Genomic DNA, 19,968 nt, shown 5'->3' on the forward strand with positions numbered 1-19,968 from the left:
ATACTCGCTAGAGCGAAACTTTTGATATGATGATTTTTACTTTCGGTTTAAGCGAACCGTGGCGCCGTCTATAGTGAGTTCTTTACAGAGACTCGTAACTATTCAAAGTTTCATATTACAATGAAAATCTTTGACAGGAGACGACACCATGCTATTTTTAATATGTACGATTTTTATTTTTGTGTTACCCACAATTAGGAATTCTAAACATTTTTTGAATATCATATCAAAAATTGACCGCTCCAGCGGGATTCGAACCCGCGTCTTCGACATACCGTGTCGACGCTCTAGCCAATTAAGCTATGGAACGATATACTCGCTAGAGCGAAACTTTTGATATGATGATTTTTACTTTCGGTTTAAGCGAACCGTGGCGCCGTCTATAGTGAGTTCTTTACAGAGACTCGTAACTATTCAAAGTTTCATATTACAATGAAAATCTTTGACAGGAGACGACACCATGCTATTTTTAATATGTACGATTTTTATTTTTGTGTTACCCACAATTAGGAATTCTAAACATTTTTTGAATATCATATCAAAAATTGACCGCTCCAGCGGGATTCGAACCCGCGTCTTCGACATACCGTGTCGACGCTCTAGCCAATTAAGCTATGGAACGATATACTCGCTAGGGCGAAACTTTTGATATGATGATTTTTACTTTCGGTTTAAGCGAACCGTGGCGCCGTCTATAGTGAGTTCTTTACAGAGACTCGTAACTATTCAAAGTTTCATATTACAATGAAAATCTTTGACAGGAGACGACACCATGCTATTTTTAATATGTACGATTTTTATTTTTGTGTTACCCACAATTAGGAATTCTAAACATTTTTTGAATATCATATCAAAAATTGACCGCTCCAGCGGGATTCGAACCCGCGTCTTCGACATACCGTGTCGACGCTCTAGCCAATTAAGCTATGGAACGATATACTCGCTAGAGCGAAACTTTTGATATGATGATTTTTACTTTCGGTTTAAGCGAACCGTGGCGCCGTCTATAGTGAGTTCTTTACAGAGACTCGTAACTATTCAAAGTTTCATATTACAATGAAAATCTTTGACAGGAGACGACACCATGCTATTTTTAATATGTACGATTTTTATTTTTGTGTTACCCACAATTAGGAATTCTAAACATTTTTTGAATATCATATCAAAAATTGACCGCTCCAGCGGGATTCGAACCCGCGTCTTCGACATACCGTGTCGACGCTCTAGCCAATTAAGCTATGGAACGATATACTCGCTAGAGCGAAACTTTTGATATGATGATTTTTACTTTCGGTTTAAGCGAATGTTTAGAATTCCTAATTGTGGGTAACACAAAAATAAAAATCGTACATATTAAAAATAGCATGGTGTCGTCTCCTGTCAAAGATTTTCATTGTAATATGAAACTTTGAATAGTTACGAGTCTCTGTAAAGAACTCACTATAGACGGCGCCACGGTTCGCTTAAACCGAAAGTAAAAATCATCATATCAAAAGTTTCGCTCTAGCGAGTATATCGTTCCATAGCTTAATTGGCTAGAGCGTCGACACGGTATGTCGAAGACGCGGGTTCGAATCCCGCTGGAGCGGTCAATTTTTGATATGATATTCAAAAAATGTTTAGAATTCCTAATTGTGGGTAACACAAAAATAAAAATCGTACATATTAAACTTACTTCTTATTTTTCCTGATACATCCCGTATCCATGTTGAGTTTAGCATTTGTTTTTCAAGTGTTCGGCCGTAGTACCCCCCCTTCCTCCTGTTTCCGGCCACCAACACCTGCCTGGGTTTGTCTATGCTCTTTGTCAACCGAGTGCTTTGGCGGCCATATTATTATCTTCTTTCTTCATTATATGCGTAAGTACCAGATAGGAATTATTGGGATTCCGGGTATCACAGGAAAAATAATAGGTAAGTTTTAGTTGTTTGTTAACACTCTCTATTATTTGTTCCGTCATCGATATCCGGAATCCATGTTGAGTGATGTGTTTGTTTTTTCTTGGTATATTTGATGTTATAATGTGTCTATTTTTCATGATACGAAACAGAACTAATTATCAATCGACACGATGAAGAAACTTTATTAATTTATGTAAAATATTTCTGATTACTGCATCTGATCATTGAATCAACTTAATTTTTTTTATACTGCCTCAAAATACTGTGATTATTATTACCAATATTATCAACATTCTATACGTCCTTTGTTGTAGGTCTGCTATCCAAAAAGGTTGGTCCATTTCGGAACTATCAGAATATACCGACCTTGAGTAGAGTTCAGATGTAACAACACTTGCGGTTGGGTGGTGGGAACAGCCAGCCTAAGTTGTAGTTCCAACGATAAAGAAAAGCATTGCGAGCGAGAGCTTTCTCGTCTGTATCTATTGCTACATACCTTGATACAACGTGAGCCGTCTCCTAATCAAACAAATCCATTACTGGCGTCCCCCACATTTTGAATATCATTTTCGTAACTTACTCCAAGAGGGGCCATTCTGGGGCTACTTTCTGGCGTGACAATCCTCCCTCCTTGTTTATTTAAGCTAGAAGAGTTTGATTGTCCGATTGAAGCAACATGCGAGAATTCGTCAGCTCCCGTTGCTCGTGGCGTATCGCAGCATGGACCGCAAACAATTCCTTGCCGTTGATATGCCAGGATAGCGGTGTTATTTTCCACCGACCTGCTAACGCGTTCCCTAGCTAGGCTCCTCCCACCCAATATCGGATGCATCTTTCGTGAGTAGATGTGAGATGGGACCCGTGTGTGTTGGTACCGAGCTGGGTTCCATCTTTATCACCACTTCATTTCGGTGAGCACCGGTTCTGGAATAATCCTCTGCGAGTACGGGTGAGATTTCGAAGGAGGCAAAGTTAAGTCTCTCCATTAGGGACTGGGCCTGTCTGAGGGACCAACTGCCTCTGGACAACAAAGTGATCCTTTGTAATATGTACGATTTTATTTTTGTGTTACCCACACATTAGAAATTCTAAACATTTTTGAATATCATATCAAAAATTGACCGCTCCAGCGGGGTTCGAAGCGGTCAATTTTTGATATGATATTCAAAAATGATCCATTGTAGCTCAACCTGAGGAAAATGCGATGTTGAGGCATAACCGGCAAATGGAAATAGGCTTGGCTCAAATCTAATTTTACAAGCCGAAATTTCTCGACTTTTATGAAATTGTTCAAATTTTCAAATTAAAAATTGGCGAACCGACCCATCTTGTTTTGGTATTAGAAAAAAGTTGGATAAGTAAGTGAGAGTAAGTAAATGGGAGAAGTTTCTGCTTTTTCGAGAATCTGTGTGTCTATCATGCTTTCGATTTGTTGTGACATTAATGGCGATATCTTTGTAGCGAAACTGGAAATTACCATTTGGCTTGGATATACCAGAGACGGCTTCATTATGAAGGGAATGTGAATACCTGCAGATATAGTGTGGAGCTCCCAGATTTCGCCAAACATGTAGATATTGCATTAGACACCTACCTTGAAAGCTTTTGTAGTCATGCGTAACGCATTTTGTTTTTTGCAAGAGAGCGGGAGCGAGATGTCTTAACTTTTGGACATCCAGTAGGCTTCGCGTTGGATCTCCTGTCCTTAGCTCCTTTTCATTAGTTCGGTTTAGCTTTTCTTTGAGATCCACGAGAAGCTCGAAAGGAACTTTCTTGAAGATTCTTGAAATTTGAGGAATTATTTCTGTATCCACTACTAGTACTACTCGACCCATATTAGCGTTTTGATTTTGCATTAACGAACTCGTGCCCAAATTTTAATAAAGTTTTTCTGCTCCCCCTATTTTTTGTATGTAGTTATTAAATAAATCACTGTCAAACTAGTTAACTGCACTAGGCGGTACCTTTTCTAAAATAGCACCAATATATTCGTCAGTTTGTTTTAATATCCAATCACTACGTAACTGAACTAAATCCGCTTTTCTACCGCATACTATTTGCAATATGTCATCACATGCTTTCGTAGGATTTTTTTCTGAACCTCTGAAAAACCATTTTTCTTCCAATTGAACTCCATTCTTCCGATCTAAGTCTTTGTAAATCTTCTAACCTCTTTAAATATTTTTCCTTTGATTTAGGAAAAAATGGGTTTTTTAACAACCGTCGAGTGATCGGATATATTTAACTGAGCCTTTTCAACCTTATCATTAGTGGGTAGTTGTAAATTGATTCTTTCAACCGAAACTTTATAGCTCAAACCTAGCACGGTTTTCGAAGACGACTCGTTATTACCACTACTATGCACTTCTTTATGAGATTGCGTAATTAAATTCGTTAGAAAAGCTACTTGTTGTGACGAAAATTGCAACTGACTCACCGATCGCGATCGTTTCTTAGGTCTTTGCGTAGATAGCCTACTTTCTGATTTATCAGACCTTTCTCGCTCCTCGCTACTTGAACTTGATGATGTGTCAGAAGCTTCAATATCCTTTCTTTTTCACTTCTCTCCTCGTCGAGCCACCAATTCTTCCATATCGTTATTCTTAATCGTACAATCAAGGGGATTTTTATTCTATTTTAACTTAAAATTTTATTACAATTTAATTAAACTGATAACTACTGAATTAATATAATCAAGTTAACACATCTGAACACTTCGAAAAACGACGCTATAATGAAGAAAAAAGGTAATAAATATGTACGCCAAAGCACTCTGTTGACAAAGAGCATAGACAAACCCAGAGAGCGTAGGTGGCCGGACGCAGGGGGGGGGGGGAAAATTACAACCGAACACTTGAAAAACAAAGGCTAAACCCAACATGGGTTTCAGATATCGATGACGACACAAATAATGTTAAAAAAGCACTTGTTGGATGTCGTTCAAGTTTAAATGTGATTGCATGACGAGCACCAGCGGTTTTTTATTTAATTTTAGAAAAAAATATATTTTATGTTCCGCAGAATCCTTTGATAAATTATTATAAATCACGAAATACATCCCTTGATGCGTATTGTGATTATATGGAAATACAATTATTACTATGCGATTTCTCCTAAGCGAGAAATAGTATTGTACAAATGTGTGAAATAGTATTGTAAAAACTTAAAACCTTAATTGAACGACTTTTTCCTATAAAGCTTTGTAACGATTGATTAATTCATTTGTTGTGTACTTATGTATGTACGTGCATTATGTATGTAAACTTTTAAATCACTCACCTCGCTATTAATGCAGATAGCGCATTAGTTGCAGGTCTAGCCTCCGCGTTTTTCAACGCTTCAGATCCATTCGGGCCAGAGTAACTGTTCAACAAATGTATTAATAACATTATTACATAATAATAAATTGATTAATATTAATTAGTTTAGTGCAAAACTAGACGAAATTGACGACGATGAAGTAAACGCATCGTACTAAACATAGTTAAGTAGTAAAAGCCGATTCTAAAGTACTTCAATAAATTATATTTAGCACTAATATGATCCTGTCAGTTTAAGTTTGTTTTTGAAGTAAAACTTCTTTACTTGACTTGGGGAGTAAGCTGGTGAATGCGTTACGAGGGCGTTACGAAAGTGTGACAGGGCTAGGCGAACGGAAGTTGAGAGGGAGATATAAGTTAGATGGAGCTAAAGAAGTTTCACTTCAATCTTGTGATCTAAAGCACACTCGATTTTTTTTAAAGTCTATTTAAGGTATTTTTTACCTTTTTAAAAGTGTTAATCCATTACAAATAAAGTTCACATCTGTATAACATTAGTATAGACATCGAAAAAAAAAAAACAAAAGTACTTGAGAAGTCTTTGAAAGCACTTTTGACCATCATTTTACAAATTAAAATAATATTTGTTTTATTTATAATTAATTATTCAGAATTTGACAGATAATATATTATTATATATTACCTTTATTATATTACCTTTGTTCGTTTGTCATTTCACAGTTTACATCAGTGTCTATAACGAGAACTGGTTCATTTTCATTGTAATCAACCGGTTCGGTCTTGCCCACAGAATATCTTGTACTGTCTCGCCTATCAGAAACTTTGGCTGTATTACGACCTTTAGATTCTTCATCTGATAGCGGCTCTTGTTTACCTTCCCAAACTGCTTTTACCTTTGGATAAATTTTACTAGTTAATTGGAAAATAGAGACTGATTGTTTGAGAAACCAAATTATCATCAAATTTTCGGTTATCAAATAAATAGCTAAATACTGCCGTGCTTAGGTTTACTTATCTTACTCTGCCTTTTCAAACAGCAATTTTTTTTTTCTAGCTTTATAATATTTTGACGCCATGACATTACTAAAATATGTCATGAAACCGATATTAATTTTACCAATTATTCAGTTTAAGCAAATCTAAAACTTTTAACTCCATTTTCTCAGATTTCAGATTTTCTCAGATTAAATTTTTAAAATTGTTGTGGATGATACTTGATATTAATTGTTTGTTTTTTTTAAATATTAATTCAAGATTGTAATTTAATTTTGAAAAATTCGTTATAGATTTTTTTAAACACTAGTTTTTGTTTCTTACTTAATATTTATACATCAGGTCTTGTACATATAAAAGGTTTATATAAATTGTATTTTATTACAACCTTACCTTGGTATTATTTGATTCACCTAAAGCTTCCTGTAAGTCGTCTAGTTCATCAGTTCCCTGTGGCATCACGTTAAACAGTTCTGTTACTAAATCACTCAGTTCCTTTTTAGATATTTTAATAATACTATTTTCTAAAGCTTCTTCGTCCTCCTCATCTATAACAAAGATATTTATTTAAAACATCTACATATTATTATTTATAAGTGAAGTAAAAACTTTTTACCCCTTTTTACGAAAATTGAGCGGACGGAGGAGTATGAAATATCTCACACTTATAGTTTATATAGAGTAGTAATGCTCATGTTTTTTTTTTAAACTATACATAACAAATACGTTAAATCAATGAAACAAGATACGCGCGGAAAACATAACCCTTCCTTGGCAGTCGGGTAAAAAACATTACACACACTACTATGTATTTGACACACACACGCATATATACTCTTTTATTATTATAGAAGACTCACTCTTCACACTGTTCAGATTCAGAATCTTTAACAACAGAACCTTAGTAATGTTCAAGATTATAATTTAAATTAATCATGGTCGAATTTCAAACACTGGGCGAACCTAGTGTTCGCTAATTAGCTGTAGTTATTGACAAACTTAACACCTTAATACCAGCGGTTGCGATTTCAATTCCCGCTTAAGATGGATACTGGTTTTCATAGAAATATTTGTCTCCGGCCCTGCTTCGATAAGCACGTTAAGCTGTCGGTCTCGGTTGTTATCATATACACCCAATAGCGTTCGTTACTCAAAGTAGGGAATATGTCTACCAACCTGCTGTGGAGCATTGTCTGGATGATATTGCTACTGAGCGATAAGATCGCCATTGTACATTACAACCTTTATGTTTAAATTACTGTTTAATGATATTCCTTTTTGAGTGGTGTACAATAAAGTATATTATATATTTATTATACTATTATATTCTTTCATGTAACAAAAATCTCAACTTACTAGCATCAGGATCCGCAGCGACGGAGTATTCTGGATCGGTCTCATCGTCGTCTTCATTCCTTGCGTTTGAAGTGGGATTAAGGCATCCATTCAAGAAATCACTCCAAAGGTCATCAACATCGACGTCGTCCGGGGGGTCGAAGATACCCTCTATATGTTCTATTGGGGTTTCCGATAAACTCAATTTAGATCTAGTTCTGAGAGCTATCGTCGCTTCTTCTAGTTCTGAGTCGTGTTTTTTCTGTACTTCTGATACTTCCTGAAAGTTTATTATATTGTAAGAATCTCATATAGGTTGATTCAGACCGTAACCTACTGTCGGATCTAGGCTTATTCTCTATGTAGCAGAAGCGTCTCATATTAGCTATAATAAATGACAAAACAAGCTCTACTATATACTACTATGCAAAGGTTTAAACTTATTTAATTGCACACCTCCAAGGAGGCTATACTTTATTGTCAAAAAATGAATATTACGAGAAGCACTCAACTCTTACCTCTATATTTCCATAACAATTCATTAATATGCTATAAAATATAGAATACACATCAAACTATAGATTAAATATAATTTGTAGCCTTTTTGAATATTACTATAATAAATGTATATATAATGTATTAAATTTTCCTATTTGTTTTTCTTAATTGTTTATTTTAGTGTTGCTTGAATTATTTATATTTTATATTTCTCTATGTGATTTATCGATTATTTCTTGTTAATGTGTTCTTTTTGCTCATTTATGAATTATTTACTGTTGGAAACTTTGCTGGTTTGTGTATTGGCTGTATGACTTTATTAATTTACTGTATTATTGTACAGTATGTTTCCTAAATAAAAAATAAAAAAATAAAATAAAAAATAAATAAATAAAAAATAAATAAAAAGAATCGGTATATAAATATTATGTTAGACGTCAACTGTTTGGATGTATAGATGATAGCAAAACAACAATAGAACTACTTGACGAAATAAGATGTTTATGTCAACAAATTATTGACTTAGAAGACTATTGAATATGAAGGCTGCAAAATTGTTAAATTTTTTACATTTTTTTTTAATTGTATGCCAGTAATTTAATTGTTAACTATACTAAAACTATTATAAATTATATTTTTATGAGTGGTAAACTTAATAATTAGTAAACAACTTGGAGGCGTGCACTTTTAGATTTTCCAAACTATATTTATATTTGCTGCTATGCGGTACTACATACATGACACCACGTATTTTTTGTGTTGGATGGCCCTTAAACACACACAATACACAAGCACAAACACCCAGACCACAACAAATCTCTGCTCTAACACAACAATCTGGGCTCTGTATTTTGTCATGTTGCTTTGACCACTGCACAATCTTCAATCAATTTCAGTAGAGTTTTATATCAATGACATTTAAGGAATAAGATTTAGCTAAACCAGAAATTGACCTGCGCTACTTGAGACGGTCCATCTTGTACCTTACTAGTGTCAGTATTGGTTTGCCGAAGTGTCGATTGAGATTTTGACCGTAATTTCAAATCACTACAAGCTTCGATGATATGGTCGTCATCACTCTGTGAAAGAGAAGTTTTTTTTTTATTTAAAAAAATAAATACCTATATTCTAACTTATAAATGTGCAAAGGCGGTCTCTAATAGTGATCTCTTACAGACAACTTCTGTCAATAGAAAAAAAAAATAATAATAATAATATGACACAACGTGGTAAAAGGAACAAATAGCATAAAAATCTTGCTTCAATCTTGGATAAAGTATTATGATCATTATTTTTTAATTGTTTTCTTTTTTTGTGGTATTAAAAGATAGCAATCAAGTGTACAACCTGCCTGTAAAGCAAATACCGTAGCTCATAGACGCTTACAAGCCCAGGAATATAGCTAGTGTGTTGCCAACCCTACCCCTGACCTTCCTCGGGAGGATCTCGTGGGAAGACTCCTTCACTTACTTACTACAGGAAAACAACACTATTTGAGGGCAGTATTATTTTACCGTGATTTTTAGTAAGTTAAGATACCCAAGTCGATCGGTACTTGGGATGTGTTGGTCGTTTTTTAGCCCTAAAACTTTCAATTTACTCGTTCGAAAACTGTCAACAAATTACTTACCTAGGTCAGTAATTTGCTACCTTGTATACTGTCCGAAAACATTAGTATATAAATTATCTTTACATCAGTAGTATAGAATCTTTTATTTCTGTTATCTATATTATATCTGTTACTAATATTATAATGCTCAAAAGTTTGTTATTTTGTTTAAACGAGCTATTATCAGGAGCTACTATCAGGAATTACTGGTTCAAATTGAAAAATTTATTTTGTGTGGGATAGCCCATTTACCGAGGAAGGCTATTGGCTATTTTTTATCCTCAAATCAATGAAATTAAGTTTTGTCTAAAAATATAAATAATATATACGTATAATATCTTCAGATAAATTAATCTTACCATTACATCATCAGGGGTCGGCTCATACTCCTCGTCGTCTTCATCATCAGGCATCTCCTGAGCGATCAGAGCCTTTACTTCCGGCCTGGTCTTAACCGGTATGTGTTTGATTGGGGTCAGCTTTATATTATCCCATGGCGGATACCCCTGGCTTTTATTTTTTCTACAAAGATACACGATAAGTAACACTCCAAAGATCCTCGCAAAATAATGAATGAAGTAATTATTCATTCAACAATCGTATGAGTAATTATATTAACAATAAATAACATAATTATTTGTTGGCAAACGAAAAAATCTACTTCAACTACATCAAAATGTAACGCAGTTAGATGAAACAATGGTCAAGTAAATATTCATTATTATAGAACTCAAAAAGTATTCAATTTATAAAGGTGCGGATTGAAAAGCAGCTACAAGCTGAGTCTACGACCTTTTCCCCAGCTTATTCTCTAAAATTTCTGCAAATTAGACTAAGAAATATTTTATTTTTTATGCATGATGAATTGACGTCTTAATTATTATTATTATCAATTCTCGATCAAATTTAAATGAGACATTACAAACACCAGCTTTCAACATCGGTACACCCAGTAAAAAGATGAGGTAGCACATAAAAAAAATACGGTCAAATTGAAAACCTCCTTTTTTTGAAGTCGGTTAAAGAAAACAGAAGCAAAACAGTAGGTACAGCGATAAAATAAAACGTTGATTGATACTAACTTGGCTTTCGCCCTAGTGACAGGTTGAACAACGGCTTCCGTTCCTGAATCCTCTTCCTCTTCTCGCAGCTTAACAAGAGCCAGCACATGGTCATTAGTGACTACTTTCTGTATACAAATTAACGATAAATTTTATTTATAAATATATTATTATCCAAACCTAACAAGGCCCATTAGGCTAGATGTCTACTAATTGAAGTAAACTTCTATACGCACGCTTGACTTGGGGAGTAAGCTGGTGAATGCGTGATGAGAGCGTTACAAAAACTGTGATTGGTCGAGGCGAACGGAAGTTGAGACGAAGATATAAGTTCGGTGGAGCTAAAGAAGTTTTACTTTAGTCGTATAGTCTAAAGCACACTCGTTTTTTTTTTTTGGAGTTACCGCAACTAATATTTGGAAACTCAGTAATTTTCTAGTGAAACTCTTAATATTAATAGCGGTCTACTTATTATTTACCGACCAGTACGACAGTACTGCTTAGGCAAAAGGCAGTGCAATAGAAATATCAAAATCTAAGAAAATTGTACTCAAATAAATTATTAATATACAAGTAGGTTTAATAAAGTAGTTTTAGTGATATTTTACAATTGTACGCATAAAAGAAATGTAATAGCATCTATATTTCAAAAAGGAGTTAAAAATGGCTACTGTCTTTTGGTAACAAAATATGACTCATCTCTGTCACTTTGCATAGCCATTAGAATGCCGTGTTTAAATTGTCCAATTGAAGTGGACCATTTAGAGAGGAGTCCAATTCATTGCAATTATTTCTTTACAACCGTTATTTATTTATTTACTTATACTTTTACACACCTATACATAATTAATTATATATTGTAAACTAACATAATTGCATCAGTTGCAACAGGCGAACTTATCGCAGATGTGGTAATTTCTTCCAGGCAACCTTTGGACTGATATAGAATGTGCGGTAAGGGGCGAAATTACAAAAAAAAAAAAAAAAACAAAAACTTACAAAATGGAAATAAATTTTCTTACCAAAAAATTTCCTTAAAATCAGTCAGCTTTAATAAAATTTTAGTGAAAAAGTAAATCAAATTATTTTACCTCTATAAAACCATACTAACTTTTAAAATCTTCTTCACACTCGTTTCATCTAAATTATTTTTAATTGCCGAAGCGTGTACACTTCTCTCAACATCAAGAGTGTTATCCGGCAAGACAACATCTCCGTCGCTGCTTGTATCACTGTCAATCCTAAAAAATATGCTTCACTTAATATTGATTGATATATTCAGCACGTAAAATCCTGTGGAGTATTGGCTGATATCTCCGTGTATGAGAATGGTTCACTAAATAATTTCCTATCAATAGAATTCTATTAATCTATTTTAATAAAAATAGTGACTAAATAAGTTTGTAAACAATAAACTCGAGAACAGTTCTGGCTAATAACTTTTTGTAGACTTAGTAAAGGGTCATCAAGATATAAAAAATTGAAAAAAAAATCAAAAAAAAGAAGTAAGGAATTCAAGTTCATGCATTCAAAAGTTTACAAGACAGGACATCTCTCTGTCAGCAAATTTTTAATTAAAAAAATAATTTAGAACAGCTGGAAAGTATTGAAATAGTTAAACCAAATGTTTTGTAGATAAAATACAATAATATGTAGCATATTATTGAATTCTCCTTGCAATATACTGTATATTTTACACTGATATAGATATACTGTAGGTTTTTTCTAAATTATTCAAGCCTACTTGTTCATATTTCCACCTATGATAACATTCGAAAGTTAACTTATTTATTATAGGCTACTAAGTATTAGGTACAAACTGAAAATTATTTTTGGGGAATTTAATTTACATTATTTTATACTTGATGTCAAACAAATTTACCTAACCTAACCCTCAGTAGAAGCATGTGAAAATTTTGTGGATTTTCAGATTTAAATTATGAAATTACTTTTAATAACTTGATTGTTAAGTAAAATACATAGTATGAAAACAATAGAGGTTGTAATTTCATAGATGTTAAATAAAATAGCTTGTTAGTGCAGTTATCCATTATTATGTATCAGTTATCCTGATTTCTGCTTCGGAAATTTTTAATTACCTGCTGAAAGTTCTAAATAAAAAACAATCATTGATGGGAAGTTATTGTAAACTATTGTGTTTGAAACAGGGGTAATTATGTACAATCGGAGTGTAATTTAACCCTAATCTATCTAACTTAAGAAGTACAACGTTTAACGACAGTTTCGTATAACAAAAAAATAAATAAATAAATAACCCTAACCTATCCATACACTCCTCGATTGTAATAATATCCGAAACAGGGATACTTTATTCAAATTTTATAAGTTAAAAGACGATTTTTATCAGGACATTCTTCGATCCAGATAGATGTATCAGAATCCTCAATGGTACTTAAGATTTTATATCGGAGTTTTTCCACAGGGTACGCATCACGCCACGAGTCTAGGTGTAATTTACATGTTTATCAATAAAAACCGTAGCTATATGGGTTAGCTGTTAACTCAAACAATACATACAATAGACATTACGTTATCATAGGAACGGACAACATAACGTATATGATAAAATTTTATTTCAATTATATAAGATAAAATAATACCACACATACCGTTTTCGTTTTTTTGCGCGTATTTTTGACTTGTTCTTTCCTATGTTTTCTTCGCTAGTGTTTAAATCCTCAGATTCTTTAACTTCAGACTTATTCATTTTACTTGCATGTAGTTACTTGTAAAACTTTAAAATCACATTTCATTATACCAAGTGAACAATTAAGAAAACAATACATCAATATACGGCATCTCTCGGTAGAGAGTACTATATTTTTTATACGGCATTATTCATTTGCTAAAGTTTGTTTGGTTACTGGCTAGAACTGTCAAGTGTCAACTAAATCTGTCAACTCTCAAACTATAATTTGTTTGGTTCTAAAATGCTTATGTTGGCAATACTTATGCATGCATTCAGATTTAATTAGCGAAACACCCGTTTTCATATGAATAAAATCCTTACTAAAAATTATACATAACTGTTCAAGTTTTGTCATTTTTTATTTATACTATGCCTTCGATATTTCCTTTTTTTTATCATATTCTGCAACTCACCAACTTTTTGGTACTCTGCTTAACACAATCAAATATAATCATTACAAGAATCTAGTTATTTTTTTATGTACTACCTAACATTTATTAAATTAAATGAAATAATAACAATTGAAGATATAAATCGTACATAATACCTATTTAAAAAGTAAAGATTTTTTTTAAATCAAAGTACAAACTATGTTGTCTTTAGAATATTCATTATTTTATTTGTACAACCTCTAATTACAATTTTATTACACTTGAAAACAGAAAAAAAACACATTTACACAATTTTTAAAGCTTTCTCGTGAAATTCAGCTAGTAACTTTTTCATATCTTCAAAGCCTGATATTTCTTGAGCTTCCTTCAATGGAAGCCACTTCAAATCCTGATGCTCATCCGAGAGAGTGACCTTTTGATTAGGATCCCTAATTTTGGCCAACCAGTACACAACAGCTTTTGGATTACCCTTCACTTGGTAATTAAGAGTATGAGAAATGTCTTTATGTATCTGTAGAAACGAAAAAAAAAACATTACCATTGTTTTATATTCTGTATACATAAATTTAATTGCATTTAATTATACAAAAACTTCATTAAGTGATTTTCAACTATTATCAACTAATAAGTAAAGATTGTACATGACTAATTGGTTTAGTACTCGCAATCTTAACAGACCTCTAAATCATCTTCTGATAAACCAGCCTCTTCCTTAGTCTCTCGTAATGCAGTCACCCAGTCAGATTCTCCTGGATCAACATGACCTACACAAGAAATATAAAAATGTAATTTTGTAATTATTATTGGCAAGGATTTTTTTTATGTTATTTGTAGTAAAGACATTGGAATCAATTCAATTATAATATACATAACCAAGCATTAGTAAGATAGGCTGTTATTATTTTATAAGTTAAGCCAAGAGGGATCTCAAATAGCTATATTTTATAATGATATGCTATTTAAATGAGAAGAATATCACTCAGTAGATTTATTAAATAATATGCACGAAAAATGGGCCCATTGTAAGTGAACATTTTTTCCAATTAAACAATGTTCTGTTTGGGTAAAACAGAACAGCCAAAATTGTGTAAGTAACATGGGTAAAACTATGTACGCTAAACGTCTTGTGTTTAGAGACTGGAAACACCCCAGAAAAACATTAACATTGACAATAACTATTCCACTAATCTCAATGACTCCACAATAAAGACTATATTATATCCCTTAAAAAAAATTCATTAGCAAAGATCAACACCATAACTGTCTTGTAGTCATCATCATCATCATGATAACTGTAACTAACTGTCTTGTAGTCATTAAAAATAATCTTTAAAGTAATGATTACATATTAGTTACAAATACGATTATCATTAAAATCACATGAGATACCTGTGCCATCACACCTTTAGACATTTATTCATTCTTAATCTTATAACAATAATAAATACTCTTTACTGTACATCATAAATGTAACAAAAATTTATACACACAAACAAATATGAAAAAAGGCCGTCTTGTACCTAAGCATTTTCTTCTAGACAACCTTTAGATATAGGGCAGGGCGTAGAAAATGAGAAGTGGAGGAAGTGTACAGAGTTGATAGAGCAGCATTTAATTTACAAATTATATGATATACAAAAAAGCAACTACTATACCACATATACATGTGATTCATCATATCATCATATATATAGGTGTATTTTAATGTATTAAAACAAATGTTCTATCTTGTACATCCAAAGGTTGACTTGAGTGCCTTAAGCCCAGCTTACCTTTTGTACCATAAAGTAATGTATTGAATATATATATATATATATATAAATATTTAACAAGCTCTTTATCAGAAAAACATATCAGTTTACCTTTTGGAGGAGTCCAGTGGTGTTCTCCATATGAAGTTTGTAGTAAAAGAAATTGTATTATGTCATTTGTTTTTCTATATATTACTAAGCCTGCTGCTCGTGTTAGTGACATTTCTGTGTAATATGTTGTTAGAACTTTAGGCCGCTTTTAATAACTTGATCAAACTACTATTAATGTAAAAATAAATTACCTATTTATAGTAAATGGAAATACTAAATTAAAAATAATAAGTTATTCTTCTTTATAGTGTTACATAATACTTTGAACTATATAATTAAATTAATATTTAACTTATTTGATTCTCATTAAATTCTGTGCCTCTCATTTGACACTTGACTGTTTTCAGTTGTTGTTGTTGTTTTAAAATTTATCCCCAATAGGGAAAGGCAAAGGACTATAATCCATACAGCCTAGTCTGAATTTGTAAGTTTCGTTCTGATATATCAAAAGGCCGGAGCCAAGTCTGAAGTAACTTTATTGTTCTTCTGATTCGATGACTGGTAGAGTAAGACCGAAACCAAGTCTGAAATTTCATATTTTCGTCTACTCTTCTTTGTCTATAAGTGATAGGCGAGGTCGAAACCAAGTCTGTAATAGGCCGAAGCCTGAAATATCAAAATAAAATTTCACATCCGATGAATGAAGGTCCTGATCCTGTTTCAAATATCATTGATAGTATTGCAAATAAATTCAAATATACTAGTATAGTTATCCAAATTAGTCAATAAATCTTGTGTATTGCGCGGGACATTTTTTGGTCCAGAAGTTGATAACAAGTTGGCTATAAATAAGAGGCGTTCCAGATTAAAAGCGGAGCATTCAAAAAATATGTGATCTAAAGACTGTGTAGAGTTGTTGGTGCAATGTGGGCAAACGGGCGATGAGATGATACGCATACGATTCAAATGTGCATTAAATCTGCAATGTCCAAATCTCAAGCGGCATAGTATTGTATAATATTTTCTGCTTCTATGTTGATGCGATTTAGTAAACCAAGGACTTTTTCCAATATCTTGATTTATCTGAGCATACCAAGATCCTTTTCTTAACAAGGTTTGTCGCCAAAGATCACGCCAATCAGATAGGATTTTTGATTTAATAGCAACTAATAGATCAGTGTATGGTACGGCAACATTCTCATCAACAGGGCTGCCGCTGTCACTGTCAACAATTGAACGTGCCAGAAAGTCCACATGTTCATTTCCCCTTACTCCTATATGTGAAGGTGTCCACAATAATTTGATGTTGTAGTTTCTTCTGGATAGTTGATAAAGGAGATGTCTTATTTCTAAAATGATGAAGTTTGTATTAGCACTGAATTGATAATTATCTAAAGCCTTTAGAACGCTCATACTGTCAGTAATGATCAGCCAATATTGATTAGTTTGTTTTTTAATGAATTCTAGGGCAGCAGTAATTGCTAGAGCTTCAGCTGTAAATATTGATATCTCCTTTTTCAATCTGACGCCTTGGCCAAACTTCAGATGAGGTACATAATAGGCCATGGAAACATTTATATCATTTTTTGATCCATCTGTGTAAACTTGTTTGAACTTATCAGAGTATTGTGCTATGAGGTTGTAAACTTCCTGGCGCTCTTTTAGCCTATGGTCAATAATAATATCGATTTGATTAATAAGACAGTCAAACTCCTTTTCGTAACACATCCAATTGCTAGAACTGTGTATTTTGTGTTGGTTATTTAGATTTAACATGAATGAATATTCGAAGAGAATAAATGGGTTATTAGAAGTTAATGGAGCATTTACAGGATATTTACTATGTAAGTAATTAAGCTTTTTGGTCATTCGTTAGTTAAGTGGGCTCCGATTTATGGGGTGAAATGGGGGTGGGGGGGTAAAGGGAGGTGGGGAGGGTGGGTTTTTTAGCCCCCCGTAGTGTGCATTTCACGTAAACCCCGTGGTTTCGAAGATTTCGTGTTTGAAGTTTTGGGGTTAACTTTACGTGATTCAGAGATATTACAATACCTTAGAGCTCCGTGTCTGACTCCACCTTAACTCCGGTGCAGCGGGAAGTGCACTCATATGCTCCATTCACCAACTTTCACACTTTATTTTCGAACAAATTTACGTAAAAACGATCTCGATTGCAAGATCAACAAACGATACGAACTGACGCTTAACGACTGACAAATCGACACTTTTAAACAAAATAACGCGTCAGACATAATATTCTAATAAAATTAGTAACATTGCGTGCTAGAATATAGGTTTAGAAATTCGAAAAATACCCAAAACCGAATCGGAGCACCCCACTGTCCACGTGGTCTTGGTCTGTCCTACCCCTAGAGTGTTTTTTTTGTGCCGCGGAGGCGCGGAGGGAGGGCAGCCCTCGCCCGCCGTGCGAAAGCGCGCGAACGAATGCGTAGAGGAGCGGCTGAGGCTGGTCGCCGAAGGCGACCAGCCTCCGCTGCGGAACGGAGCATGAGTGAGCGTGCTTTCGCACGCAAGGGCGGAAGGGCTGCACTTCCCGCAGCGCCGGAGCCAAGCGTTCCTCTAACTTTCGAAATTCTTCTTCTAACCTCAAAACTTTAACCATGGATATCTCCATAACCATGGGGTTCTGAGGTGTGACAGTGGTACCAAGGGTAGCGCCCCCCCCCTTCCCCCCACGGTCCCGAAATTCGGTTTTTCCTAATCTAAAGCTTTGTGTTTTAAAGGAAATGCTAAGTGACGCCTTATTTTGGTCAACGGTGTCTATTTGTTAGTCGTTAAACGTCAGTTCGTATCGTTTGTTGATCTTGCAATCGAGATCGTTTTTACGTAAATTTGTTCGAAAATAAAGTGTGAAAGTTGGTGAACAGAGCATATGAGTGCACTTCCCGCAGCACCGGAGTTAAGGTGGAGTCAGACGCGGAGCTCTAAGGTATTGTAATATCTCTGAATCACGTAAAGTTAACCTCAAAACTTCAAACACGATATCTTCGAAACCACGGGGTTTACGCGAAAAGCACACTACGAGGGGGGTAAAAAACCCACCCTCCCCCCTCCCTTCACCCCCTCTTCCCCCAGGACCCCATAAATTGGAACCCACTTAACTAAAGATTTACCAAGCTTTTTAATTAGAGGATGATTACTAATGGAAAACAGTTTTAGCAAAAAACAGTATTTCAAATATTTAAATCTAAGGTGTAAAGGGGAAATGTTGCACTCGACCTGTAACGAATTAATTGGGGTTGTTTTCATGGCGCCAGTGATAAGTCTCAGGCTGTGATTTTGAATAATATTTAATTTGTTAACCAACTTGTCATTAGCAGAAAAACATAGAAATCCATATTCAAAATGACTGCGTACAAGAGATTTATATAGGGTAAGAAGGATTTTTGGATCAGAACCCCAATATGTTTTTGCAAGAGACTTTAAAATATTAAGAGCCTTAAGAGCTCTATCAACTATGTGGTCTACATATTTGTTCCATGATAAATTATTCATGAATATAACACCTAAAAATTTAACTTCATTTGTGATAAGAAGAGATATATTATTATAGTTTATTTTAATTCTTTCAGACCCTACTTTATTAAAAACTATGACTTTAGACTTTTCAAAGCTAATGTCCAATGCAAGATAATTAAAATAAGAATTTAATTTAACTAAAGCTTCGTTTAACTTAAGATTTAGGGTAGTTATATTATTACTAGAACAATAGACTACCAAATCATCAGCAAACTGTAAATTGTATATATGAGAGCCTAGAATTAAGTTTAATCTATGTATATAAAGTGTGAAAATCAATGGACTCAAAATGCTACCTTGACATGTACCTTTATGAGAAAGCCTTGGACCAATAAGTCTATTATTATACTTAACAAATACCTTCCTACTGTGCAAAAAATTAAAAATCCATTGTATAACTTTTACAGGTAAACCAATCGCAGCTAATTCCGTGGATAGAATATGATGGTTAACATTATTAAAGGCTCCAACTACATCGAAGAAAACTCCAGCGAGAGCTTGCTTTGATTGTATAGCATTATAAATATCAAGATGTAAGTGAGCAATGCTCTCCCTTGAAGACCTGCCTCTTCTAAAACCAAACTGATTAGAAGGTAAAATATGATTAGACTCTATGAAATGTTCCAATCTTTGTTTTAAAAGTTGTTCAAATATTTTTCCCATGCAAGAAGTCAATGCTATAGGTCTATATGAATCAAAGTTAAACTTGTCCTTGTTGGGTTTTAAGATAGGTACTAAACAATCAACCTTCCAATCCATAGGAATAAGATTATGCTCCCAAAGAAGATTCAGGATATTTAATAAAATTAGTTTAGATTGAGAAGACAGGTGTTTAAGCATTTTATATGA

The 19,968-nt window shown here is 33.7% G+C and overlaps 1 protein-coding gene across 1 annotated transcript; it reads right to left on the minus strand.

The window, feature by feature from the left end:
• Window positions 1-14,029: 14,029 nt before the first annotated feature.
• LOC123661500 (bis(5'-nucleosyl)-tetraphosphatase [asymmetrical]) lies at window positions 14,030-15,989 on the minus strand. Its single transcript, XM_045596462.1, has 3 exons — window positions 15,643-15,989; window positions 14,459-14,544; window positions 14,030-14,291 (listed from the first exon to the last, which is right to left on the minus strand). Exons 1-3 carry the CDS (start codon window positions 15,752-15,754, stop codon window positions 14,064-14,066), a joined length of 426 nt encoding a protein of 141 aa, XP_045452418.1. The 5' UTR covers window positions 15,755-15,989; the 3' UTR covers window positions 14,030-14,063.
• Window positions 15,990-19,968: the final 3,979 nt, after the last annotated feature.

The sequence above is a fragment of the Melitaea cinxia genome, chromosome 17 (assembly GCF_905220565.1).
Source record: "Melitaea cinxia chromosome 17, ilMelCinx1.1, whole genome shotgun sequence".
NCBI lineage: Eukaryota > Metazoa > Arthropoda > Insecta > Lepidoptera > Nymphalidae > Melitaea > Melitaea cinxia.

Excerpts from the sequence above, each read along its gene's own strand:
- LOC123661500 (XM_045596462.1), bottom strand. The coding sequence starts at position 15,754 with ATGTCACTAACACGAGCAGCAGGCTTAGTAATATATAGAAAAACAAAT. Across the intron at positions 14,545-15,642 it reads CCACTGGACTCCTCCAAAAG|GTCATGTTGATCCAGGAGAA; the intron begins GTAAACTGATAT and ends TTTCTTGTGTAG. Across the intron at positions 14,292-14,458 it reads TATCAGAAGATGATTTAGAG|ATACATAAAGACATTTCTCA; the intron begins GTCTGTTAAGAT and ends TCGTTTCTACAG.